Source organism: Podarcis melisellensis (assembly GCF_964234715.1).
Source record: "Podarcis melisellensis genome assembly, chromosome: 5".
NCBI lineage: Eukaryota > Metazoa > Chordata > Lepidosauria > Squamata > Lacertidae > Podarcis > Podarcis melisellensis.
The window spans coordinates 99,776,170-99,797,879 of NC_138537.1; the positions used below are offsets into that span (position 1 = coordinate 99,776,170).

At 44.9% G+C, this 21,710-nt stretch overlaps 2 protein-coding genes and 3 long non-coding RNA genes across 10 annotated transcripts in view; 2 read left to right on the forward strand and 3 right to left on the reverse strand.

Annotated features, from left to right (window-relative positions):
* LOC309371027 overlaps positions 1-21,710 on the forward strand; it is a 176,986-nt gene that overhangs the window by 46,547 nt on the left and 108,729 nt on the right. The gene's annotated exons all lie outside the window — the stretch shown is intronic.
* LOC309371023 lies at positions 3,023-3,962 on the reverse strand. Its single transcript, XR_014168789.1, has 2 exons — positions 3,730-3,962; positions 3,023-3,180 (listed from the first exon to the last, which is right to left on the reverse strand). It is a non-coding gene; the product is annotated as an uncharacterized lncRNA (long non-coding RNA).
* CREBL2 (cAMP responsive element binding protein like 2) lies at positions 4,201-8,790 on the forward strand. The gene is made up of 4 exons (XM_081913396.1): positions 4,201-4,302; positions 4,696-4,893; positions 6,319-6,466; positions 8,561-8,790. Exons 1-4 carry the CDS (start codon positions 4,288-4,290, stop codon positions 8,563-8,565), a joined length of 366 nt encoding a protein of 121 aa, XP_081769522.1. The 5' UTR covers positions 4,201-4,287; the 3' UTR covers positions 8,566-8,790.
* On the reverse strand, positions 9,800-10,483 carry LOC309371020. Its single transcript, XR_014168785.1, has 2 exons — positions 10,261-10,483; positions 9,800-10,229 (listed from the first exon to the last, which is right to left on the reverse strand). It is a non-coding gene; the product is annotated as an uncharacterized lncRNA (long non-coding RNA).
* On the reverse strand, positions 12,476-19,716 carry GPR19 (G protein-coupled receptor 19). 6 transcript variants are annotated; one of them, XM_081913357.1, is made up of 4 exons: positions 19,601-19,716; positions 18,848-18,957; positions 16,363-16,605; positions 12,476-14,902 (listed from the first exon to the last, which is right to left on the reverse strand). In XM_081913357.1, exon 4 carries the CDS (start codon positions 14,878-14,880, stop codon positions 13,630-13,632), a length of 1,251 nt encoding a protein of 416 aa, XP_081769483.1. In that variant the 5' UTR covers positions 14,881-14,902; positions 16,363-16,605; positions 18,848-18,957; positions 19,601-19,716; the 3' UTR covers positions 12,476-13,629. The 6 variants fall into 6 exon arrangements, with proteins under 6 accessions (XP_081769483.1, XP_081769484.1, XP_081769487.1 ...); XM_081913358.1 differs by lacking the exon at positions 19,601-19,716 and adding an exon at positions 19,507-19,594; XM_081913361.1 differs by lacking the exons at positions 18,848-18,957; positions 19,601-19,716 and adding exons at positions 17,320-17,432; positions 19,507-19,580.

Consider the following 21,710-nt stretch of genomic DNA (forward strand, 5'->3'; position numbering starts at 1 on the left):
AGTCCTCCCCTCCAGAGCAGAGGGCAGGGGCAAGAGCTCATCAAAAATATATTTATTTTGGTGGCATCCTCGGAAGCAACATGAAGCATGTTCCAGATCATATTTATGCCATGTTATGCTTCCACCATCAAGCAACATTGTCAGTTGTCAGAATATGACCTCAAGTATCATGGCTTTATCTATCTTTTAAGGTTCTCTAAGAGATGGCAGGGGGACCCACAGGGTCAGTGGACAGAGGTAATAGGGTAGGCAAGTGGTTTTCAGCCAGTGTACTGTGGCACCCAGGAGTGCCTTGAGTGCTGGTCAGGGGTGCCGCGGGCAACATTGGCCTCTGTCCCTCTTTCCTTCCCTCCCTCCTCTGATGCCCTCTCGCATCTCTGCCTCCCAAAGACTTCTGTGGCTGTTTGTTGCAGCAGCCCTGGCTACAAGCTCCCCAGATGAAGGTGCCTCTGGGGCTGTCCATGGGGTGCTAGTTGCCAGGAGCTGAGATGGCCTCGGAGTAAGCAAGCAAATGGGTGAGGGAGCCCAGCCAGCCAGCCAGCCCACCTGTCGTGGTCCTGTGCTGCCAACCACGGCAGACCTCAGTGGAGGGAGAAGCCAGCCAATCAGCCAACTCTCAGGGGGGTACTTTCCTGGAGGCAGTGTCTGTATACAAGGTCCAGTCCAATCCTAAGATCAGAAGTATCTCAGTTCATGTAGTCAGACGATCCGGGGGTCAATTTAGTCCTGCATGTCCAATGTTCCAAAACCGATCAGCAGTAAAGGACACTAAACAATTCATGTACGTGAGACCAACCGTCTCAGGTCCATTCCTCAAACATTGGGATGGCTCCGGCCTTGCACGGCATCAGTCCATGCGCGTTATGCGAGGGGCGATCAGTCCATGCGCGTTATGCGAGGGGCGATTGCTGCCTGCGGTTTACCCTCAGCTGAATTCGCAGTTAACTCCTTTAGGATTGGGGCCGCCACCACAGCAGTGCATTTGGGACTCTCATCTGAAAGGATGAAGGACTTGGGGGCAGTGGAAGTCTGATGCATTAAGGGAAGTCTGATGCATATAAAGGATATATTCGTAAGACCTTGTGATCGTTCACAGTATACCTGACCTGGCTTTGTTACCTTCTTTTGCTTTCAGGTGACGTTGTGATGCATATTTGGAGTATAGGCCCTGCACCGTCCACTGGGATAGAAACCATGCCGTTAACGGGGACCTAGGGTGCAGGAGCTATGAGGGCGCGCATCTGGATAATCGGGCACAGCATGGTGCATTGGGCCAGGGTCCGTGCCATCAATTCCAGTCTCGGCCGCACCTTAGCTACATCAATATATCTTGGATCTCTCGAAGGGGAATGCGCTGGGCCGAAATGTTGCCCGCTATTAGGGCCAGAGCGGCAGCGGAGGGGCCCCCAGATGCTTTAGTTATCCAATTAGGCGAAAAGAGTTAGCTTATAGAAAGGCAGTCGACTTGATGTGGCATATCTTTAGTGACTTTGAGGAACTTAAGGCCTCTTACCCAAACGTCACTACTATTTTATTTGGGCCTCGTAGATGGAGAGGCGGGTTTGGAGAGATTGCAGGTGCCCGATAGCCATAAATAGGGCGGTGGTGCGTAGAGTGGCAGCCCTGGGTGGGAGTGTCATTGACCACCCGGGCATATGTGTCAACGGTGAGGCCCTCTACCGGTTTGATGGCGTGCATCTCTCGGATGCTGGAAATGATATTTGGCTGATGGATATGGCAAAGGGAATAAGGGATTGGTTTCAGGCATGAGAGTATTGGCGGCGAGCAATTGCTCGTGTGGCGGTAGGCATTGGTAAGAAGGGGTTAAGAGGATGTGGGGGGGGGAGGAACGCCATCACCTCCCCCCAGTGAGCGAAGGGTCGTCCGTTAAAGGACTCCGGGGGGCGTGGCCCTGTCCGAAGCCTATGGAGGTGGGGGCCAAAGGCACGCCCCAGAGCAGTGACCCGGGGGAGCTCCTAGTCAACGTGCCTCGGCGGGAGACTCCCCCGATTAGTGTTAACCCTTCCCCGTGTCTCCAGCAAATGGGCTGGAGCCGGATAGTCGATAGGACCAATGCCTAAGCCAATGGCTCTCATTCCTGAATTCAATAAAGTTGTGGCCTAATTCGCCCAATTAACCTTAATTATGGTGTCTCGTGTCTTTATTTATCCTGGTGGGGGGCGGGAACTCGCCACGCAACTGACTGAGGCCGGAAACCCTGTTTCAGAAAGCTGGAACCAGCTGGTTCTCATCAGGAGCAAGAAGGCTGATCAGCAGAAGGTGGAGTCACTTTGCCTTCTGCTCCTTCAGGCTGCTGCTCAGCAGGTGAAGCCGACTCCTGGTCCATGATACCACTAGCTCTTGCTGTTGGGAACAGACGGACAAATGGGCAGGCGCCTGGTTGGCCTTTCTTGTGCTTGCTGTGTGCGATGCCTGCCTGGGAGTTGAGTCCCCCGCACCAAAGGGGAGTCTTTCTGCCATGCCGGCCCAGCAGTGTCCACTGCTGCCTCCCAGGGTGACTAAGCTGCTGGCCTCACATTCACCTTTGGCCAGTATCTGTCAGGGCAGCTAAGGCTGGGGGAATCCTCTTCCCGGGCCCCGGGGGGGGGTGGAGTGAGGAGGAACCTCTCGTTGGGGTGGGGGGGTTGGCTCAGACACAGGGGCTTCCCGGAGGAGAGGAGGCTGAGGGAACACTCCACAAGGCAGGGTGTTCAAAAAGGGGTGAAGGGCTGCCAGCTCCTGCAGGCAAGGGGTGACATAACTGGGCTTCTGAGACTTGGAGCACATTTCCCCACAGGGGAGCAGCAGAAAGAACATTGTTGGTCTGGGGTTTTCTGCCTGATTTAATATACTTCACCTTGAGCCTCAAGACACAGCCAGGCTCTGCCCTCTATGAAGTATCATCACTTAGCCAGAAATGCTGTAATCTTTCACTCCACCCCCTTGGTTATTTCGGTCACCCTTTTTCCATTTTGAGGATGTCACTTCTTTACCTGTGAATGTCAAAAATGGGGCATGAATGTGCAGGAGGTTTTAGACTTTTATTTCTGCTACATTCAAAACTTTCGGACAAAAGTTGTTTTCTTTAGGGCGATGAGGTGCAGAGGAGGCCAGGAATCTGTTATCTTTAATAGGTAGAACAGGGAATCTTGGCTCCAGCTTGTCAAGAAGATGTAAAAGCTGTATCTGAAAAAACACACATTTTTTTCATCTACAAAATGATTAAAAGGGAGCAGAACAGGAAACATATTCTTCTTTGCAACTGGCAAACCCAAAGAAAGCATTTCACTTTCATAACAAAAAACATACACATAAACATCACATTTCTGTATCTCCTAAGAGGCACAGATTCAGATTAGTGCCTTCTTTTTTGCCTTCTCCACCATCATAAAACATCCATATATAAAAATTTAAAATATATACAAATAAACAGCCACATAAAATATATAATAAGGATTTCTATTGGCCATCCTGGCTAGTAGGCATCAACAGCCCTCTCCTCCTCTATGCATTTGTCTAAGCCTCTATCGCTCCCTCCTGCAAGAGTGAGTTCCACAGTTTAAGTCTGCACTGCTTCAATTCGAATAATAGGATATAGAATATTAGCGCTTGAGGGGTCCCGAGGGTCATCTAGTCCACCCCCCGCAATGCAGGAATCTGTGGTGCCCAGAACTGGGCACAGTATTCCAGGTGTGGTCTGACTAAGGCAGAATAGAGGGCTACTATTACATCCCTTGATCTATGCCGACAAGACTTTTGTTGATGCAGCCTAGAATAGTGTTAGCTTTTTTTGCTGCTCCATCACACTGTTGTCTCATGTTCTGCTTGGGGTCCAGCGAGACCCTAAATCCTTTTCACATGTACTGCTGGTAAGCCAGGTGTTCCCCAGCTTATATTTGCGCACCCGGTTCTTCCTGTCTAAGTGCAGAACCTTCCATTGGTCCCTATTGAAATTCACTTTGCTAGCTGTTCAGGTCCTATTGAGTTCCGATTCTGTCTTCCACTCCGACTTCCCACCCCCCGCCAGGATATCCTACGTCATTACGCAGCCGCGTCTCGCGCGCTGGGCCGCCCCTCCTCCGTCTTGCTGGGCGGAGGACGGAGACGAGCGGGACTACAGCTCCCGAAATGCACTGGGCTGGCCGGACATGCCCTAGGCCGCCGCCCCAACCCGCCTCCCTCTCCCCCCTCGGCGCAAAGAGCGTCACCACCAGGAGCCGGAAGCGGCGGGCGGGCGGGCGGGGCTCCGGAGGCCTTGTCCTTCGCGGGAGGCGCTGGGCTGCCCCCATGGACGAGAGCAAAGTAAGTGGAGGCGCCGCGGGGGGCGGCCCTTCTCCGTCCCGGGAGGCGGTGGCGGGCCGAGGAGCTGCTGGACGACAACGCTCGTCCCCCGGCCGCCGGGCCTGAGAGCTGGGGGGCGTGGGAGATGTAGTCCAACAGCTGCTCCCCCCCCCCCCGGAAGGCGACTGGAAGGCAGGGCGTCTCTCCAAGCCACAGGATGATGATTATATATCAAATTTGTATATGCCTTAATCCCTGTGTGCCCACTTGCGGGTGTCACGGCAGCCGGAGCACAGTCGAGGCAGAAACATTCTCAAACCAAACTCTGCCCTGTTGTGAATTTTGTAAGAAGCAGCATGGAGAACTCTTCCTGACTCTGCCCTGACCGAAGTAAAATGTGTTTCTGCTTTCTAGGTAGCTGGAGGGAAGGTGAAGAAACCAGGGAAACGGGGCCGTAAACCAGCCAAAATAGATTTGAAAGCTAAACTTGAGAGGAGCCGGCAGAGCGCGAGAGAATGCCGGGCAAGGAAGAAGCTGAGGTACCAGTACCTGGAAGAGCTGGTTTCAAGCAGAGAGAGAGCCATATGCGCCCTTAGAGAAGAGCTGGAAATGGTAACATGCTTTTTCTCTTTTCCACCTTACCCCCAGTGCTGAGTCAGTCCTTTGGGTCTAGAGCATAGTAACAGCTTCTGAGTTGTGTTCGTTCATGCAAGTACAGGCATACCTCTTGCTGCGTTTGCTTCAGGTTAAATCTTTTCAGGTTGCGTCCCACAGCGACCTGGAAGTAACGGAATGGGTTACTTCCGGGCCTCGCCACTCGCGCCTGCGCAGACGCTCAGAATGACATCATGTGCAGAAGCGGCAACCCGTGCACACACAGGCACGCTTGTGTTCTGCTCATGTTGCGAACGGGGCTCCAGAAGGGATCCCGTTTGCAACCAGAGGTACCACTGTCTGCTGTTTTCCCCTGTGGCCAATGCCATTATGTCCCCAGGATCTCTGCTTAGGTGTCTGAGAGCAGGGAGTTGCCACTTTCTACTTGGAAATGCTTACATGCCTGAAAGCATGTCCTGTTCAAGGAAGAGAACAGAAAACACGTACAGGATATGATTTTTAAGATATTTTAATTATTACCCAGTTTTCTTATGAGAGCTGATTTGAAAACTCTTTATTGAAAGGCAGAATGTAATTACTGTAGCCGAATAAGGGTTGTTGGGACAGAAAAGTGAGGTGCCCTGTACATCAACAGAGTTGTGTGTACTTAAACAAACAAATCCAAATTAAACTCCAATAAAAGTTTGACACTATTTAAATTAAGCAGATTTGCCAGGTTTATTGATTTTTTTGTCATCCTTTATTCTGCCATTTTTGCCACTTGGCAAGGAACTTCATAGGACACTGAAAATATGGCCCTTGACCAAGAAGAAAATCTTGCCAAGTGACCAACGGACAAGCAACCAAGAGAAGAACTTGCTGCAATGCCACATAGCCCTGCTGATGAACATTTCCACATCCCCAGTCCAATAATCACACACGTACAACAGCAGAATTCTCTTTTTTAAAATAATCTAAATAAAAACAAAAATAAACAGAGAAAGAGAGAACAAAACAAAGGAAAACCAAAAAAAGAAGAAAATAAATGATGAGAAGAAAAATAAAAGGGACTTCTGATTTTCCATCTGTCAGTTACACAAAACAAAATATTCACTCTAGAATGACACCAAGCTGATCTGCCTTCTGTTAGGCAGTATCTCCCCAGTCTTCCAACCCAAATAGATTAATTCATCTTCCTTTTTACATAAAAAGACCAAAGAGACTCCATTATTAATAAATGTCAACACTTCCAGGGAGGAACATGGCAGACTGAACGTCTTCCTCAAGCAACTTCCCAATAGAACTAATTACATGCTGATTGATGATAGCCATGGCTTTAATCTTTGCTATTGAACAACAGAACTCTAATGATCACAACTGAAAGTAAAAAAGTGCAGCCCTCTGCTTTTGCAATCCAGTTTATTTTTATGTTTGTGTTTTTAGTACAAGCAGTGGTGCTTAGCAATGGATGAAGGGAAAATCCCCTCTGAAATTAAAGCTCTGCTAAGCGGGGAAGAGCAAAGCAAACCACAGCAGAACATGGCCAAGGTTGGCAAGGCTTCAAAGATGGATGCAAACAGTCACAGTTCCTGTAAGTACTAGTTTATGAAGGTTCTTATGGCTACGAGAGTAGACCAAGATGTGCAGATGGGGAAGAGGGGCCATATAGTCTTACTGTTAAGTGCCTCAAGTGCTACACACTGTACAGCAACTTACATTTAGAAAGAACATGCCTACCTGGAGGCTTATTAATAGGGTAATGTGAAAATAACAGCACAGGTCCATCACAAAATCGTGGATTGTCCTGTGAGCACCCTGGCTGAGCAGATGTGAAGGAGAAGCTGTTTGAGTGCTTTTCTCTTTGTTACCCATTCCCTTTTTTATTAGTTTGTGAACCTGCAGGGAGGCCAAGTTATTTTAACTCATTCACAGAGCTTAGAAAATCCCAGGTGCTTTCTTAAGGGCTTCAAAAAACGGGTCGAGGGACAGGGTAGCTCAGGGTCTGCCTTTTCCTGTCTTCTTGGTCTCCCTGATCGGTCTCAGAGGCCTTTCTGGTGAGCTGGGCAGTGACCAGTGATACGGCTTTTTCAGTTTCCAACACCTGGACTCCCAGTGCTGCTGCCTGATGTCTTCTGAGGTGAAGACCTTTTTATTTGCCCTGACCTTCTAGGTCCAGTTTTTATGTATTGTTTTTGTCTGACTGCCCCTGGTTTTCTAACCATGGATTTGTTTTTTCTGTATATGTGCACATGCACACACTTCTCCCTTTGGCAGCCACTATATAGGAAGCTTTTGCCTGAAGAGTAGGGTGCAGACCCCTCAAATTAAAAATAGAAGGCTAATTATGTGGTGGAGGGGAGTGTGAAGCCAGGCAGGATGGCTTATGAAGCAGCTCAATACTTATTCAGTTCATTGAATTCCGTCCATACATTCAGCTGAAAGTCCCCAAGTCTTGAGCAATGAAGCAATGTACACCCTTAAGCAAATCTGCCTTTTATGCTTCATGTAAGCCCATTGTCTTAACATCTTCTGGCTGCATCTTGTCTTTGTCACTTGTTTGCTGGTGGCAGCAATCTGTAGGATTGGGAATGTTATTCTGTCTTTTGTCCAGCAAATTTTCTAGTCAGTACCTAAGCAACATTTACATGTAAGTTCTTGTTTTGCCTAGCCAATTACAGGTTCTTTAATGGATCTTTGATAGACAATAAAACACTTACTGAAGGGAAAACTTTTGTTTGAACAAAATAAACTTCTAATGTAAAACTTCCCCAATCAATGAACCACTCTCTTACACATAGAAACAATCCCAAATAAACTGTCCCCACAAGACCTTCACCCAGACAAACCAGATACAGCATCAGATCACCAAATTTCTTGTTCCAGCCATGGGGAGCCCCTGGAACAGCTGTGTCTGGTCTGTGATGCAGCAACATCAACTATGTTGCCCTGTACCCAAGCTCTACATCCAGGCTCTCTGCATCATTTATACCTGCCAACCCCAACCAGGCAGGGCTGGATCCTTCTGGTCCCATAATCTGGGCAATTGAGCCCCAGCTGGGGCACCCACAAGGTTAGGAGTGCTCCTGTGAGGACTTACGGCCTTAAAGGAAAGGTTGTTTGTGCAAGGCCAATCCTATGCCTCACAGTGGGTTACTAGACAGAATATAAAAGTCTCTTTGCTCTTCTGCAGTCCTAAGCCATGACTTGGCTTAGCATGGTGTTTGAACCCGGTTTAGTTCTCCAAGGCAAACCCACCACCATTGGAAAAACTTGGGTTTGGGTTACAGGGTGTGGTTAGTGTGTGGAAAGCTAAACCAGGAGCCTGTGTTTGAATGACATGCCAAGCGATGATTTAGTACAGCAGAATGACCCAAAGGAGGAGCAAATCAGCCATTATTTCCTCTCTCAGAGCACATGCATTCATACTAAGATACAGTTTTAGCTTAGCATGTTGTGCAAGCCAGACCACTACATGCTTGGTGGGTTGTATTTTGAACTGAGCAAAGGCAGAGGGATCATCAGGATTATCTCACTCCTACAGAAACTGAGTCACTGGCAAATGGCTCTTTAACCTTCTGTCAGATATTTTAATGCTGGCTATAACAAATGTAGATAAGATTTCTTGGCTGACTGGTTGAAATTGTGAATAGCTATAAAATATTGTTGTATTTTATTTCTCTTGCAGGGTGAAGGTGGAACAGCCAAGATCAAAGTCCCTATTTTATACTACCAACACCGATTTGTAGTCTTTATGCTAAGCTTCCCTTCCACTATGATGTGTGGCAATGCTGCAGCAGCAAAGAACTTGATCGTTGAGGTGAATTACCAAAATAACCCAATGGCAAGCCAACAGAATTAAACCTACAACTTAAAAAAAAACCCAGTTTGTTATATAGATATAGAAACTACAACTTATGTGTATGTAGATATTTCTGCTGTGACAGTGAAGGAAATTTCCGACCTTGCTGTTATAATTGCTCATGGTTTATGTGTTGGATTTTTCTGTTTAGTATTCATAGGAGTGGCTATTTAAGAAACCATGTGCAGCAAAGGCTGAGGTCTTGGCCATCTGGCATCAAAGTAGTCTGTTATGTGTATGGTATTTATCTGTGGTCCATGTTGTAATAATAATTCCAGTTTCCCGTGGTGGGCTGGAAATATGTAATGGGTTTACACTTCTGTTATGTCTGACCTAGTGCATCATTGTGGCTGAGAAGAGGAGGTCCCTGGTTCAAATCTCGCCTCTGCCATGAATTCCCGTAGGCAAGGCAACTCAGAGGGATAATACTGACTTTCTTTCTACAGGGTTGTTTTAAGCATGCAAGTGTTATCATTTACAGATAGGTAGCCGTGTTGGTCTGCCATAGTCAGACCAAGTGTTATCATGTCTGTGAGATGCTTTTTGCGTACATTCCTATGCAAAACTCCCTGCAGACAAAAAACTAGCACAGGTGCAGGTGGGAATGGGCTGTTATGCTAGGTGTGTGCTTGCTCTTTTGGTAGTAAGGAACCAATCAAAAACAGTATGTCCCACCTACTGTCTATAGTGCTAAAGTCCTTCTGTCACCTCAGTCTGCCACCTGTGTAGACCAGGCCTCAGTCAATGTTTCCCAAACATTCGACAGGCAAAGAACTGTAAATAAGTGTATTGTTAAATCAAGCTTGAATCTTTTTCAAAAAGATACTTCTGTTTGCAGAATTAATGGACAGGCATTCTCCTTGTAGTTCCAGGGCAGCCCAGTTAACGTGGCTTCCCACCCTCCCTTTTGCCCAGTCAGCCAGGGATCGGGGATGGCACTGTGTTGGCTGGGCCATGCCAACACTCCTGGGATTCTCCCGCACCCACCAGCTCTGGGACAAGCTCCATTAGCAGCCCCCTGTGTCCCATTTCTCCTTTGGGATGATGTCACTGTCCACTTATTGGTAGAGAGCAGGGGAAGGCAGCCCCACACAGGATTGCTCTGCACTGAGCAGCATGAGAGTGGTGGTGAAGACGTCCAACATAGTGGCTTAAACGTACCTTTATAAAAACGGAGCCATGCTTGTGAGCCCAATTCCCACAGTTGGTGAATTGCTGTTCTAGCCACAGTCAGGACTCTGGGCCATCCTCCTCCCACTCAGACATGCCACATGCCGGCACTCCTTAAGGCTCCCCTACTGCAGGCTTACCCAGCCATGGATTAATTTGACCTATTAAGTCTTTCAAGCTTCATTGTTTTGTAACATGAGATGGCCCTTTTTACACCCAAGTGAAACTATCTCCTTGAAAGTAAAATCCTGCTGGAGTGTATCTGAACAGGCTCCCTTTTGCTTTAGACTTCTTTAGCTTGTGTAACTGTGTGCCTGTTTGGAACCTGCTTATTGATGCTATCATTGAGTCAAAACCTAATGCATTATTCCTTGCTTCCTCAACGCACCCAAGGAGCAGCTGAGTGGGAATGGGGTGGGATGGCATTTCTCACCTGGCTGGCTGACAGCTGGAGAAAGAGAGGAAGAGAAATGGTCTGCCTATCTCTCATCACATTGACTTTGCTCTTGCTGAAGTGACTTCATTAGTGGGACTGCGCACAAATTAACAAGAGGGTGAACTGGGGTGGGGTGTATTATAACAGGCTGACTCCATGCAGGGCTTTTGATGCAGGATGCCCTGCAGACTCCATTTAGAGCAGAGCTTTCCAAACTTTTCATGCTGGTGAAACACTTTTTAGACATGCATCATTTCGTGACACAATAATTCAGTTTTACTAGCAAACTCAAGGTCAAACTAACCCCTTATAAGATCGTTCACGTGACACACCTACACACTAAATGTGTTGTGACACACAGTTTGGAAAGCTCTGATTTAGAGTCTGACTGTAGCATTGTGCATCAAAAAGGGAAAATTTAATCTCTTTCCGCTTGATGTCTTGATCACTCACATATATTTGCTGTGAAAAAAACACTTAAATTCTTGTAAGACTCCCAAGTCTGTCCTTTTTTGTTTTATATTAAAGTGGATGTAACTTCAAACATTTGTTCACTTTTTAGCAGGGGTAGCAAAAAGCTCTTCATAGGGTGGGGGCAGAAAGGACTGTGTTACACATTGCCCTCTGCACTTCAGGGCCAGAACAGCTATGGCATTAAGTGCTTTTAGTATATTCCTGCCCTGCCCTGTCCCACCCCTTAACAAGGGTGTCAATGAAAGCTCCCATCTTGGGTCAAACGTGGGAGGGGAGGTTTTGGTGGAACTGGCAGAGGTGTAAAAGCATTAACCCCACTTCCCCAATACACTCTCTGGTCTGAACTTTGTTTGCCTTTGTCATGGTGACTGAATCATAGAATCATAGAGTTGGAAGAGACCACAAGGGCCATCGAGTCCAACCCCCTGCCAAGCAGGAAACACCATCAGAGCACTCCTGACATATGGTTGTCAAGCCTCTGCTTAAAGACCTCCAAAGAAGGAGACTCCACCACACTCCTTGGCAGCAAATTCCACTGTCGAACAGCTCTTACTGTCAGGAAGTTCTTCCTAATGTTTAGGTGGAATCTTCTTTCTTGTAGTTTGGATCCATTGCTCCATGTCCGCTTCTCTGGAGCAGCAGAAAACAGACTGTTATTATTTAAGAGAAAATCAGCCCATTAAATGCATTCACGTGCTTAAAGTTACATATTTTGGGGCTTTCATACATTGGCCCATCTTGTGTAAGAGATTAAAGGCAGGTTTTCTTATCCATCTAAGGGTGTCCTCTAGCACTTTGCACATCTTAGTTGCCATGCTTCTTTCTTGTGCAGGGAAGAATCTAGGGCTGTAGGAAGGTTTCCTCGTTAACTCTCAGTGAAGGCTGGATCTCAGGGTTCCAGGATCCAGGGAAGTTATATGCGATGCACAAAGGCTTCTTCACTAGATGTATTAATGTGAATGACAAGAATGCCCAGTGGGAGATGTCTGAGAGCCCATTGAAAGTTGTGCATACCAGTTAACATGACTGGGCTCCATTAAAATAAATGAAAGCTACATAGGTGCTATAAATCAACGAATGAATGGATTCTGACAAGTAGAAGGTCACAGGAACAGACCACATTACCCACATTGATGAAGAAATGATGGGGAATAGCATCCATGTCTGTCGTGAATCAATGCGTTGGACAATGGGAAGCTGGGTCCTGCTGTGGCAGAACTAAGAGGCATCCCCCCCTCCCTTTCCTTCACATGTGTAAAATGTGAAAGGGGGTTTCTCTTCCCTGGGCTGGGCCACTCCCTAGCTGAAATAATTAAAAAAACAACCTTGGAGGCATCTTTCCCAGGTAGCACCCAGCCTCCCCAGACTGCAACATCTGTACTTGAGTGGTTCAATCAGCATAGGATAGTCATTAATTCAGGGTTTACATTGTGCCTGCAAAGCCTAGAATGTGTAGAGCGGAACTATGAATTTCTTTAGATCCTATTATAATTTTATTAGGATTCTTAGAAGAAATTGGATCAGAAGCAGAAGAGGATAATGTTTAACATATTTCAAGCTTGCCTTTTGTCAAAGTAAATCCGAGGGCAGGGTACAAACAATAAAATACCCTCCCCCCAAAGCATAAGAAAAAACTAATGTGCTTTAAGGAGGTGCTGCAATGAAAAAAAGGTCAGTGGTGGCTTTATTTTTCTTCTTTTTAAAATTAAATAAACATTTATTCAAAAGTATACAGCTTTGTCCACTGCCATAATATCACAAAATGATCACTCTGATTCTCAATCCCACATCACTGGCATGTTAGCTTCCCAACTACAGATCAGGTGGGCTAGACATTTTCAATCAATATATCCCCTCCACAAACACCTCTGTGATGATGGTGGCATTAAAATATTCTGTTCTTCAATAAAAGAGAAAAAGGGAGACCAGATCGTGCCAAAGGTATCTTTTTTGGAGATGCCTTTGATTAGTTGTGGCAGCCTTACTGGAAAGGATGTCTATACGGTGACATCAAGGTCCCATGTCATGAGGTTCTGACAATCCTTTTGTCCATTTCCCTCAAAATGCATAGGCCTTGTGTACAGATGGGACCTCCCAGGAGTGGGAGTTAGACAGGGCCACAGATGCCCACTCCGCTATATGACCACAGCTGCATAGCCATCTGTGCAGGTGTTCCCCTAGCCTTTGTCATAGGACCACAATTCTCAGAGATCCTCCCATGTTTAAACTCAGAACGGATCTGGCTTTACTTGAGGAGTAGCTGCAAGTCAAATGCATTTAGCAAGTTTTATTGTCAGCGTAGATTATTACTGGGATGGGGGGAAGGAAGCAGTGCACTAGCGTTTCATGCCAATGTGTCTGCATTTACATGCTTACACACTACAGTCGAGATGCATCCTCTCGGTTAACTTCTAGATTGGGAAAGGGTGAAAACCACTTGGCTCTAGATCTCTTAAAAGGCTCCCCAACATATCCCCCAAAGGCATAATAGAAGAGACATAACAAGATGGTCTGTCTTTAGCAGGACACTTGTGTTGTGAAGTAATTGATGAGTTTACTGCTTTTTACATTAACAGTTCAATCTGCAGTACTCCCATCAGTTGAAAAATAAATTTAAATTCAGAGAGCATGAAATAGTTATTTAAAACAAAAACAGAAAACATCCAGTATACAATAAATCAGTGGATTTAAGAAAACATTTATTCTCCCTGCCAAATTGTATGCAAACCCGCCCCCCCCAGCTCAAAATAGATCAAATCTTTTCATAGTTCTTTGCTCCAATTGTGCAAATAATTGTTGAAAGGACTGGAATTAATCAGAGAAATGTATTTGTTGGGTTTGAATTAATAGGCCAGGCAAGCTTCTTCTCTTTTGCTTCTCTATCAAATGAATCATATATGGAGTCTTTGGAAACAGTTTTGGCTGGTGCAGGGATTTCGGAGATCCCAACATAATTTTTTTTGGCTATCTTTGAACTGGTGGTGATGGTATATGCATTGCTCCGGTAGCATTTCATAGAGGACATGCAGAAGGTCTCTTTCATCCCTCTCCTGAAGTTTGCATTATACACAGAGTACAATGTAGGCTTTGAAGCAGAGGAACTGAAGGATATCCAAGTGACTGACATAAAGACCAAGGAGCTCTTTCTGTAGTCTGTCTCAAGTGGATGCCAAAGTTGAACCACATAAAATGGGAGCCACGAGAGCAGAAAAAGCAAATTTAACATTAGGAACATCTTGATAGTTTTCACCTTTGTCCTCGGAACTATATTCATAGTCCTCCGAACCGTCCTACCATCTGTACCTATCCGCCAAATATATTTTATTACTTTTTGGTAAAAAAGGATGATCAGAACAGATGGAATCAGAAAAGCCACCAACAAATGGATGGTACCATAAAGAGCCCCGTCCCAAGAATATGGCAGAAAAAAGTTGCAATGGTTGTCCCAACCTGAACCAAAAAAGAAGAAAGCTGGAGACACTAGTGCGGCATCGAAGATCCAAGATGCTGCAATCATTTTCTTGGCTTTTCCCCGGGACACCTTGAAACTTAGCGGGTAGACAATAGTATAGAATCTGTCAACACAGATGGAAAGCAACACGTAGTTCTGGACACCGGGTATGAGATACTGAAAATATCTTACTAGCTTACACATCATGCTCCCAAGTGCCCAGCTCCCAGAGGCTAGCTGAAGAAACACAAATGGAGCACTCCCTACGCTGATCAGTAAGTCTGCACAGGCCATGGAGACCACAAAGTAATTGGTGGTAGACTGAGTCCGCCTGCTCCTGTGGATCACCAGGCAAACCAGGGAGTTTCCAAAGATGGAGAATAGCCATAAAGCTCCAAAAAGCAGGCTGGCTGCTATGATCTCTCCTTGCATCAACTCATACGGTGAGGCTGTACCATTTTTCTCAAGCCCGTGTTCCTTGGGTAAAGCAATCATTTCATTGCTTGCCAGAGGGCTAGAGGTTTCCTCATGGTGGCGGTTCTGCTGCAGCAGCAGCCCTGAAGTTGGGCTAAGAAGTAGAGCAGCGTTGGTATCCATCTCATGGGCAAGCAACATATTCAGCCTTTGCTTCCAAGGGCTGCATGGAGAGAGAAGGCCAAGTGTTAGTCTGAATGGGGTGGGGGAAAGCACTCTTAGTAAAGAACAATATATTTTGTCTTGAAATATACTGGATTAATCCTAGCCAATAATTAATCCTAGCTGAGTCCACTGCCCTAATCCTATTAAGCACTAGTTCTCAAAAGGTGTGGAGCACCACCCTGGATGGCAAAGGTGAAGGGAAGATTCAAGGACAATCAAAGAAACATTTAAACATTTCAGGGTACTATAGTATAGTATTAAAATATTTTTATTTATTTGCAGAATATGGATAGATATATTTTCAAAAAGAGAGCAAGAGCATCAAGTGATACTGAGGACAATCTTAGTTGTAACCAGAAGCACCGTTTGCTGGAGAGGACACATTTATAATTATATTTAGAGAACGATTCTTGGTCTTATATAGCTACATTGTTTTTTGGGTGTCCCATGATCACCTTATAAAGTAGTTGTGTTCTATATTATAAATCAAGCACTGTTTATCAATTAAAAATTTGGTGTGGTATGAGAAAATTTTTGTTCTGAAAGTTCGGGCCTGTGAAAAAAGTTTGAGAGCCACTGACTTCAAGCTACAACAAAGGAGATTAAACATCAGGAAGAATTTTCTGATAGTAAGAGCTGTTTGACAGTGGACATTCTACTTGGAGGTTTTTAAGCAGAGGTTGGATGGCCATCTATCATGGATGCTTTAGCTGAGATTCCTGCATTGCAGGGGGTTGGACTGGGTGACCCTCAGGGTCCCTTCCAAATCTACGATTCTATGAGTCTTTCTGATTTATTTACACTTTTAAGCAATGCAAGTGGTGTGTAGCCCGTCCCATTTGCTGCTTGAGGCAAAACAGAAAGTGGAGCTGCTGCTGCTGCTGCTGCTGCTGAAGCACCATGTGCCCTGCTGCATCCACCACTCAGGGAGCACCGATTGGGGGCAAGATCATGCTGGTTTTTGGTGACATTGGCATGCCCTTGTCCAAAACGGTGCTGCTAATGGTTGCATTTCTCTCCTGGTGGGTCTGCTGCCTGGGAGGCTTTTGCTGCCTGAAGCAGTGCTCTCACCGTGCCCAATGGCCAAGCCGGCTCTGCTTCTTACAGACTGTGGCCTCCCTTCTGGATACTGCATCCCACTCCAGGTTCAAATCTCTCTGGCAAAAATCTTCAGAATAAAACCGTTAAGTTCCTCTCTAAACACATCCCTATATATAGATATTCTACATACAGGTATCCTAAGGGTGCAATCCTATATCCACCTACTTTGGAGCAAACTCCATTGACCTCAGTGGGACTTAATTCCGAGTCATTATGCAGAGGATCATGATGCACAGCTACCTGCATCACTATATTTAACAGCAGCACAGTTCATGTATAAATTATACATCAGAATAAAAGACATGACTTTATGAGTTCTTCTGTGGTCTGAGCTGAAAACATTACGTGCTGACTCACCAAAGACACGTAATTTACTTTGGGCAAAAATCATCTTCTTTCAAAGACTTATTCGGAGATGTCAAACCTGCTTCTTTCTTCAGAGGAATATATAGGAAACTCAGTTGCTTCAGCTTGTTGCCATTGGTCACATTTTCACTACAATTATGCTGGTCAGGTCATCCTTGACTGGCTGCAGGGTCACAGAATAGCCAGCTCTGATTCAGCATAAATTCCTTTGTTTTAGCACCACATTTTTCTTGCCTGCATGATTGATGTAGTTTGTAGAAAGAAAATATTCTCAGTCAAATAAAATAATTTTCATTTGATTAATCACTTGCTTTCATGAATTTAAAATATATTTGAGCATTCATTCAAAGCCTTAATGTAAATTGCCCCCACAAAACAGACTGAGATCATGATCCTCTTGCTAACAATTACCAGTCATACACTTCCAAAAAGCCTACAAGCTTCCTGAAGGCATGAAGCCTCCCCACATTTTTTGTTCTCTCTTAGGGTAGGCTGCTGCTGAACTTGGAGGTAACTGTCATTGATCAGTCCTCCAGGCAGTTTGCTAGCTCTACTTTTGAAGCCATCAGTGCCAGTGGCCTGTGTCCCCCCCCCCCAAATAAAAACAGGTGACGGTACTCGCCAGGAAGTTGTTAAAGTAAGTGCCACACTTTTTAACAACAAAAAGGTGCCGGTACTGCATACCCTTGAGTACCTCCTGAAAAAAGCACTGTTACCGTATCTTGTGGCAGCAAGTTCCATATGCTTAATATCCATTGTGGGAAGAAATACTTTTCTTTTGTCTGTCCTGAATCTACAACCAATCAGATTAGTTTTATTGGCAAGAGAGTGCAGAGATTTGAGCTTTCAGGAGCAACTTCTCTCAATAAGACGAGAGTCAGTGAATTCCTGTAATCACTTCATGCCAATAATATTTAATTCCTGTGATGTTTAAGAGTCACTCAGTACCTGTGATATTTTGCGGCAGTGGCAACAATGGCAACAGCAGGGACACTGCTGTGCTGGAGATGGGCAAGGCCTGTCCTTCCCACGGCATCCAGGGGCCTGGGAAGCTACAGCAGCTGTGTTTCAAGTGTCAGGGGCGGAGGAAAGTACAGAGGAGGAGAAAGGGAGGAAGAGAGAGAGAATGGAAGCCAAAAAAACGAGAGGGGGAATAGGGAAGGCTTCAGGGCCACAGTGAGCTGGGGGGTGGCAGGGCAAGTGGGCCTCATTCATCTCCAGGAATTATGTTCAAATTGTAATTTTGGGACCGGGATTTGAATTAACCAAGATGCTTTACTGATTTTAGCCCACTGTTCCAATCCAAAATTTAGTTGAAGGATAGCTACCCTTCAGTAAGGAATCACCCAGTAGTGAGTTTGTTAACAGTCTTCTGTGTAGTTTCTTGTTTCTGTTGTTACTATCAATTCATTAAATTTATATCTTATAACCTTGTTGCTCTTGTTCTAATGCTGTTGAGGCAATCCCCCCCCCCAGCAAAACCTACAAGGGTCCGAGTTTGGTAAAACTACCCTGTTTGTAAGACTTCTAATATGCTTGGCATTTCAGTGACAGACCAGCTTCCGTCCAGCATTCTGCATCAGTGCCTGTAGCTTCAAACCAACAAACATTTGCTACATTTCCCAAGATACATGGAATTTGCCTCCACTTCCTCCAGTCACTGGAGGAAGTTGTCATGAGGACATACAGCTTGAGCTTTCAAAGAGGATTTTCACTTTTTGTTTGTTTTTTACTTTTCCCCATCCTTCTAATTAGAAGAAATAAATTGGCTGCTTGGTATAAACTTCCTGTCATGCATTTACCTGTCATGCTCAAATGCAACAAGTCCACCTTTGCATTTACCTGCTTGCAACAGGAGACCAGCTATAGGACTGCCTTGTGCAGAGTCTGACCATTGGTCCTGCTGGCCCAGTGTGACCTGCTCCTACTCTTAGGGGCAGCAGCTCTCCAGCTGGGGATAATTTTCCTGCCCATTCTTTCATTGAATTAGAGATTGAACTGGAGATTGAACCTAGGACTTTATGCATTCAAATTTTGTGTCACTCCTAAAATCAGGAGAGCAAAATAGCAACTATGGAACACAAAGGCATATTTATAAGACAATGAAGGGAGAGAACACATGCACCTGTGGCTATATGGAAGCCCATTAGTGAAAGATAAAAGGGCTTGTAGTTCTTTTAGCTTAAGTCAAATTTCTGTTTAATCACTATTTTTGCACCAAGTAAAATTATCACTGGTGAAGTCACCTTTCTTATGTATTTAAGGGGCAAATTTCTATTTAAACAGGGGTGGGGTGTATTTCAAAGATTTTTTTTCTTATTCAGCTCTGCCAGGATGGATTTTAAAAAGCAGACTAGCAATGCTCAAAGAAAGCAACAAATGAGTTCAGCAGCAAATCTGATTGCTGTTTCAAAGATTGAGAGAGCTGTCCTTCCCTTCTTTAACCAAACAATTTCCAAGGTTGAATAAGCCATACCTGCTTCTAAGTAGAATCCAGAGTTCAGATGGGTTTTCCATTAGGATTTCTGTCACTCATTGTATCAGAGATCAAATACATGTTCACAGTTGCTCTGAAGACGTCTACACCTGCACATTAATCCAACAGAGGTTTAAAAGGGAGACAATATTTTGTACAATCCTCCCTCCCTGTTGCTAATGGAACTGATCACATGAGAAATGGGTCACATGGCTCCCCCTCAACTGCCTTTTATTTAAGCAGGTAAATCTGTGGCCAAAACTGCCGGTTTATTATGCAACAGAAACAGTCCACCTCAAGAAAATGTTTTATTTCCAACCCTCTGCTTTTACCAGTACTTGCCTGCTGTCAAAGAAAAGAGTATATTATTCTGTGATTTCCCCACTTCCACCATTTCCATTTTTAGAAGTCATTTTTGCCATTAAAAAAAAAGATCAAAAAACCTGCAGCACCATGGACAGCAATGGGGTCTCTGGAGGACGGCTGGTGAGTGAACCTGCCCTGCATGCCTCAAAAGTAATTGCCATGCTGGCAAATAAATAATTTCATCAGCTTCTGTTCCAGCTCTCCAGCCACCCTCTTCCACAGCATAGCCAGCATCAAAATTAAAGGAAAAGCATTCCATCTAAAAAACAAAGCTGCTCACAACCACACCCTACCTTTGCAGTCACTGTGTTGAGAAATATCTCCCTTTATAACCACTGCTTTTGTCCATCATTCTCATTTCTCATGACACACACATTGCTTGCTCACCTCCAATGTTTCAGATCCCGAGGAAGGGCAGAAATTAGGATGGAAACCTGCAGCTGTCTCATGCTGACGTCCTGGTTGCTATGGAGCTGTGTGATTGTTGAAGGGGATTATTTTCTTCCGCAACAGTCGCCATGCCCCCCTCCTGGCAATTAGAAGAAATAAAAAAGGGAGAAAACGGAGGGAGAAAATCTGTGCAGATGTGTAAAGAGGTAGGAGAACGCCTTCTGCTGCTTCAGCAAAGCATGATTTGGGAAGCAGGTTAAAAGAGACAGGAGTATGGATCATAGCATAGAGATTTTAATCACCTTTATTCAGTCTGTTGTGCATTCTAATTTTGCTTAATCCTTTCTAAATAGATGTTTAAAAGATAAAAGCTTGCTGGAATTGCAGGTTGTTTGATTCCCCTTTGTTTATGTATTGATTGCACTGATACCCTGTTCTTCCTCCCAAAGATCAGAGCTGCTTACAAGAGGTCCCCAGGAATGCTCTTCTCATGACATTACTTGCAAAATGCATTAATTAAATGTATGATGGGTGAGCAAGAAGTACCCACACATGGCCTCTACTATGGTATATCCCATAGAGATTATTATTCTAATGGAGCCAACGTCAAGAAGCATGTGTACTTTGTATTAAAGTATAAACATAAGAAGATTCCTGCTGGATCAGACCAAAGGCCCATCTAGTTCAACTTCCGGTTTTCACAGATGCCCTTGGGAAGTCTGTAAGCATGACATGAGGTGTCTTCTGATCTACCACAAAGAAAAGTTATCCTCTCTAATGTTTAGGCAGACTTACCTGTAGCATAATATCATGTTTCCCCAACACCATTTTATATACCACTGTAGGAGCAAGGCAGGGAAACCATGCAGAAAAGTAAACCTAAATGTTTTGGGTTTTTAAAATCCACTCCAAGATGGCGTCGTTAGTGGTAGCTCTATTTTGTGCTCCGCGTTGATAATATAGATTTATCAGTATTTATCAGCACTTTTAAAGCTTTTTTTTTTCTTTTTCCTTTTTTTTAACCGAGCTTAGCAGTTTTAAACTATCACTCTTTTTTTATTAACTGCCAAAGGCCTATTTTTATCCAAAAGAGGCTCAGCAAGCCGCCCTATCTTCACGAAGCTGGTAACTAGCAGACGGGGAGGCCAGCTACTCCTTTGGAAGGACGCCGAGCTTTTTATCTATAAAAAAAAGGAAGGAATTGAAGCAGCTATAACCCCAAGAAACACAAGGCAAGTTCAACCCGATAATTATTCCAAGGGACTTTTGGTTTTTTTTTTCTGCTTTGTTATACTGCCTAGCTACTTTACTGGTTACGTCGTGAGGCTGTTGAATGAGGGAGAAAGACCTAGTTGAATTTTAAACGAAACAAGGCACAGTATGAAAGCTTAAGACCAGTAATATTTTCTAACATTTTAAATGACTGATACCTCACAAGCCCCGATGTAAATTGCTGGAGAAACTAACAAGTTGGAGAGGTTGGAGAGGTTTAGGAGGCAACTTCCACAAATCGGCATTTCTGCTATTGTTTACTCCAGCTTAGAACAAAAGATAAGCCGCCGTTAAGCAAGCACCCCCTACCATATATCCATATATACCCATATACCCACTATGGTCCTCACCAGGAAAAAATACAAGGACCAAGGAATTTTGCCTAATTCACCACAGAGCCCGATGGAGCGCCGAAGGAGACAAAGTAAAATTACCAGCTACTTTCCTCAAAAAGACTCGAGCAAGAGAACTCAGAATGAGAGTATCCTAGATGTAGCTATGCCTTTGCCACTCACAGTGTTGGATTGGTCAACACAGCTAAAGGACTTGCAAACAAACAACAAGAGGACAAACCATCCAACAAATTTGGCCCAAGAACTTGCCATAGCAGAGAATGCTACAAAGGCTAATACAGCCAACACACCTGATGCCAATCCTCATTTGTCACCGCTGGAACTTGGAGGTAATCTTTCAACCCATTGGATGAAAGCCAATGACTGCGGAACAGAAATGTGGGGTGATTATCTTCAGGAGCAGATATACCAGATTTCTAAGGATCTCCTTAACGTTAAAAATTTTTTAGCGATAACAAACGGGCTGCTCCTGACCCTAGTGG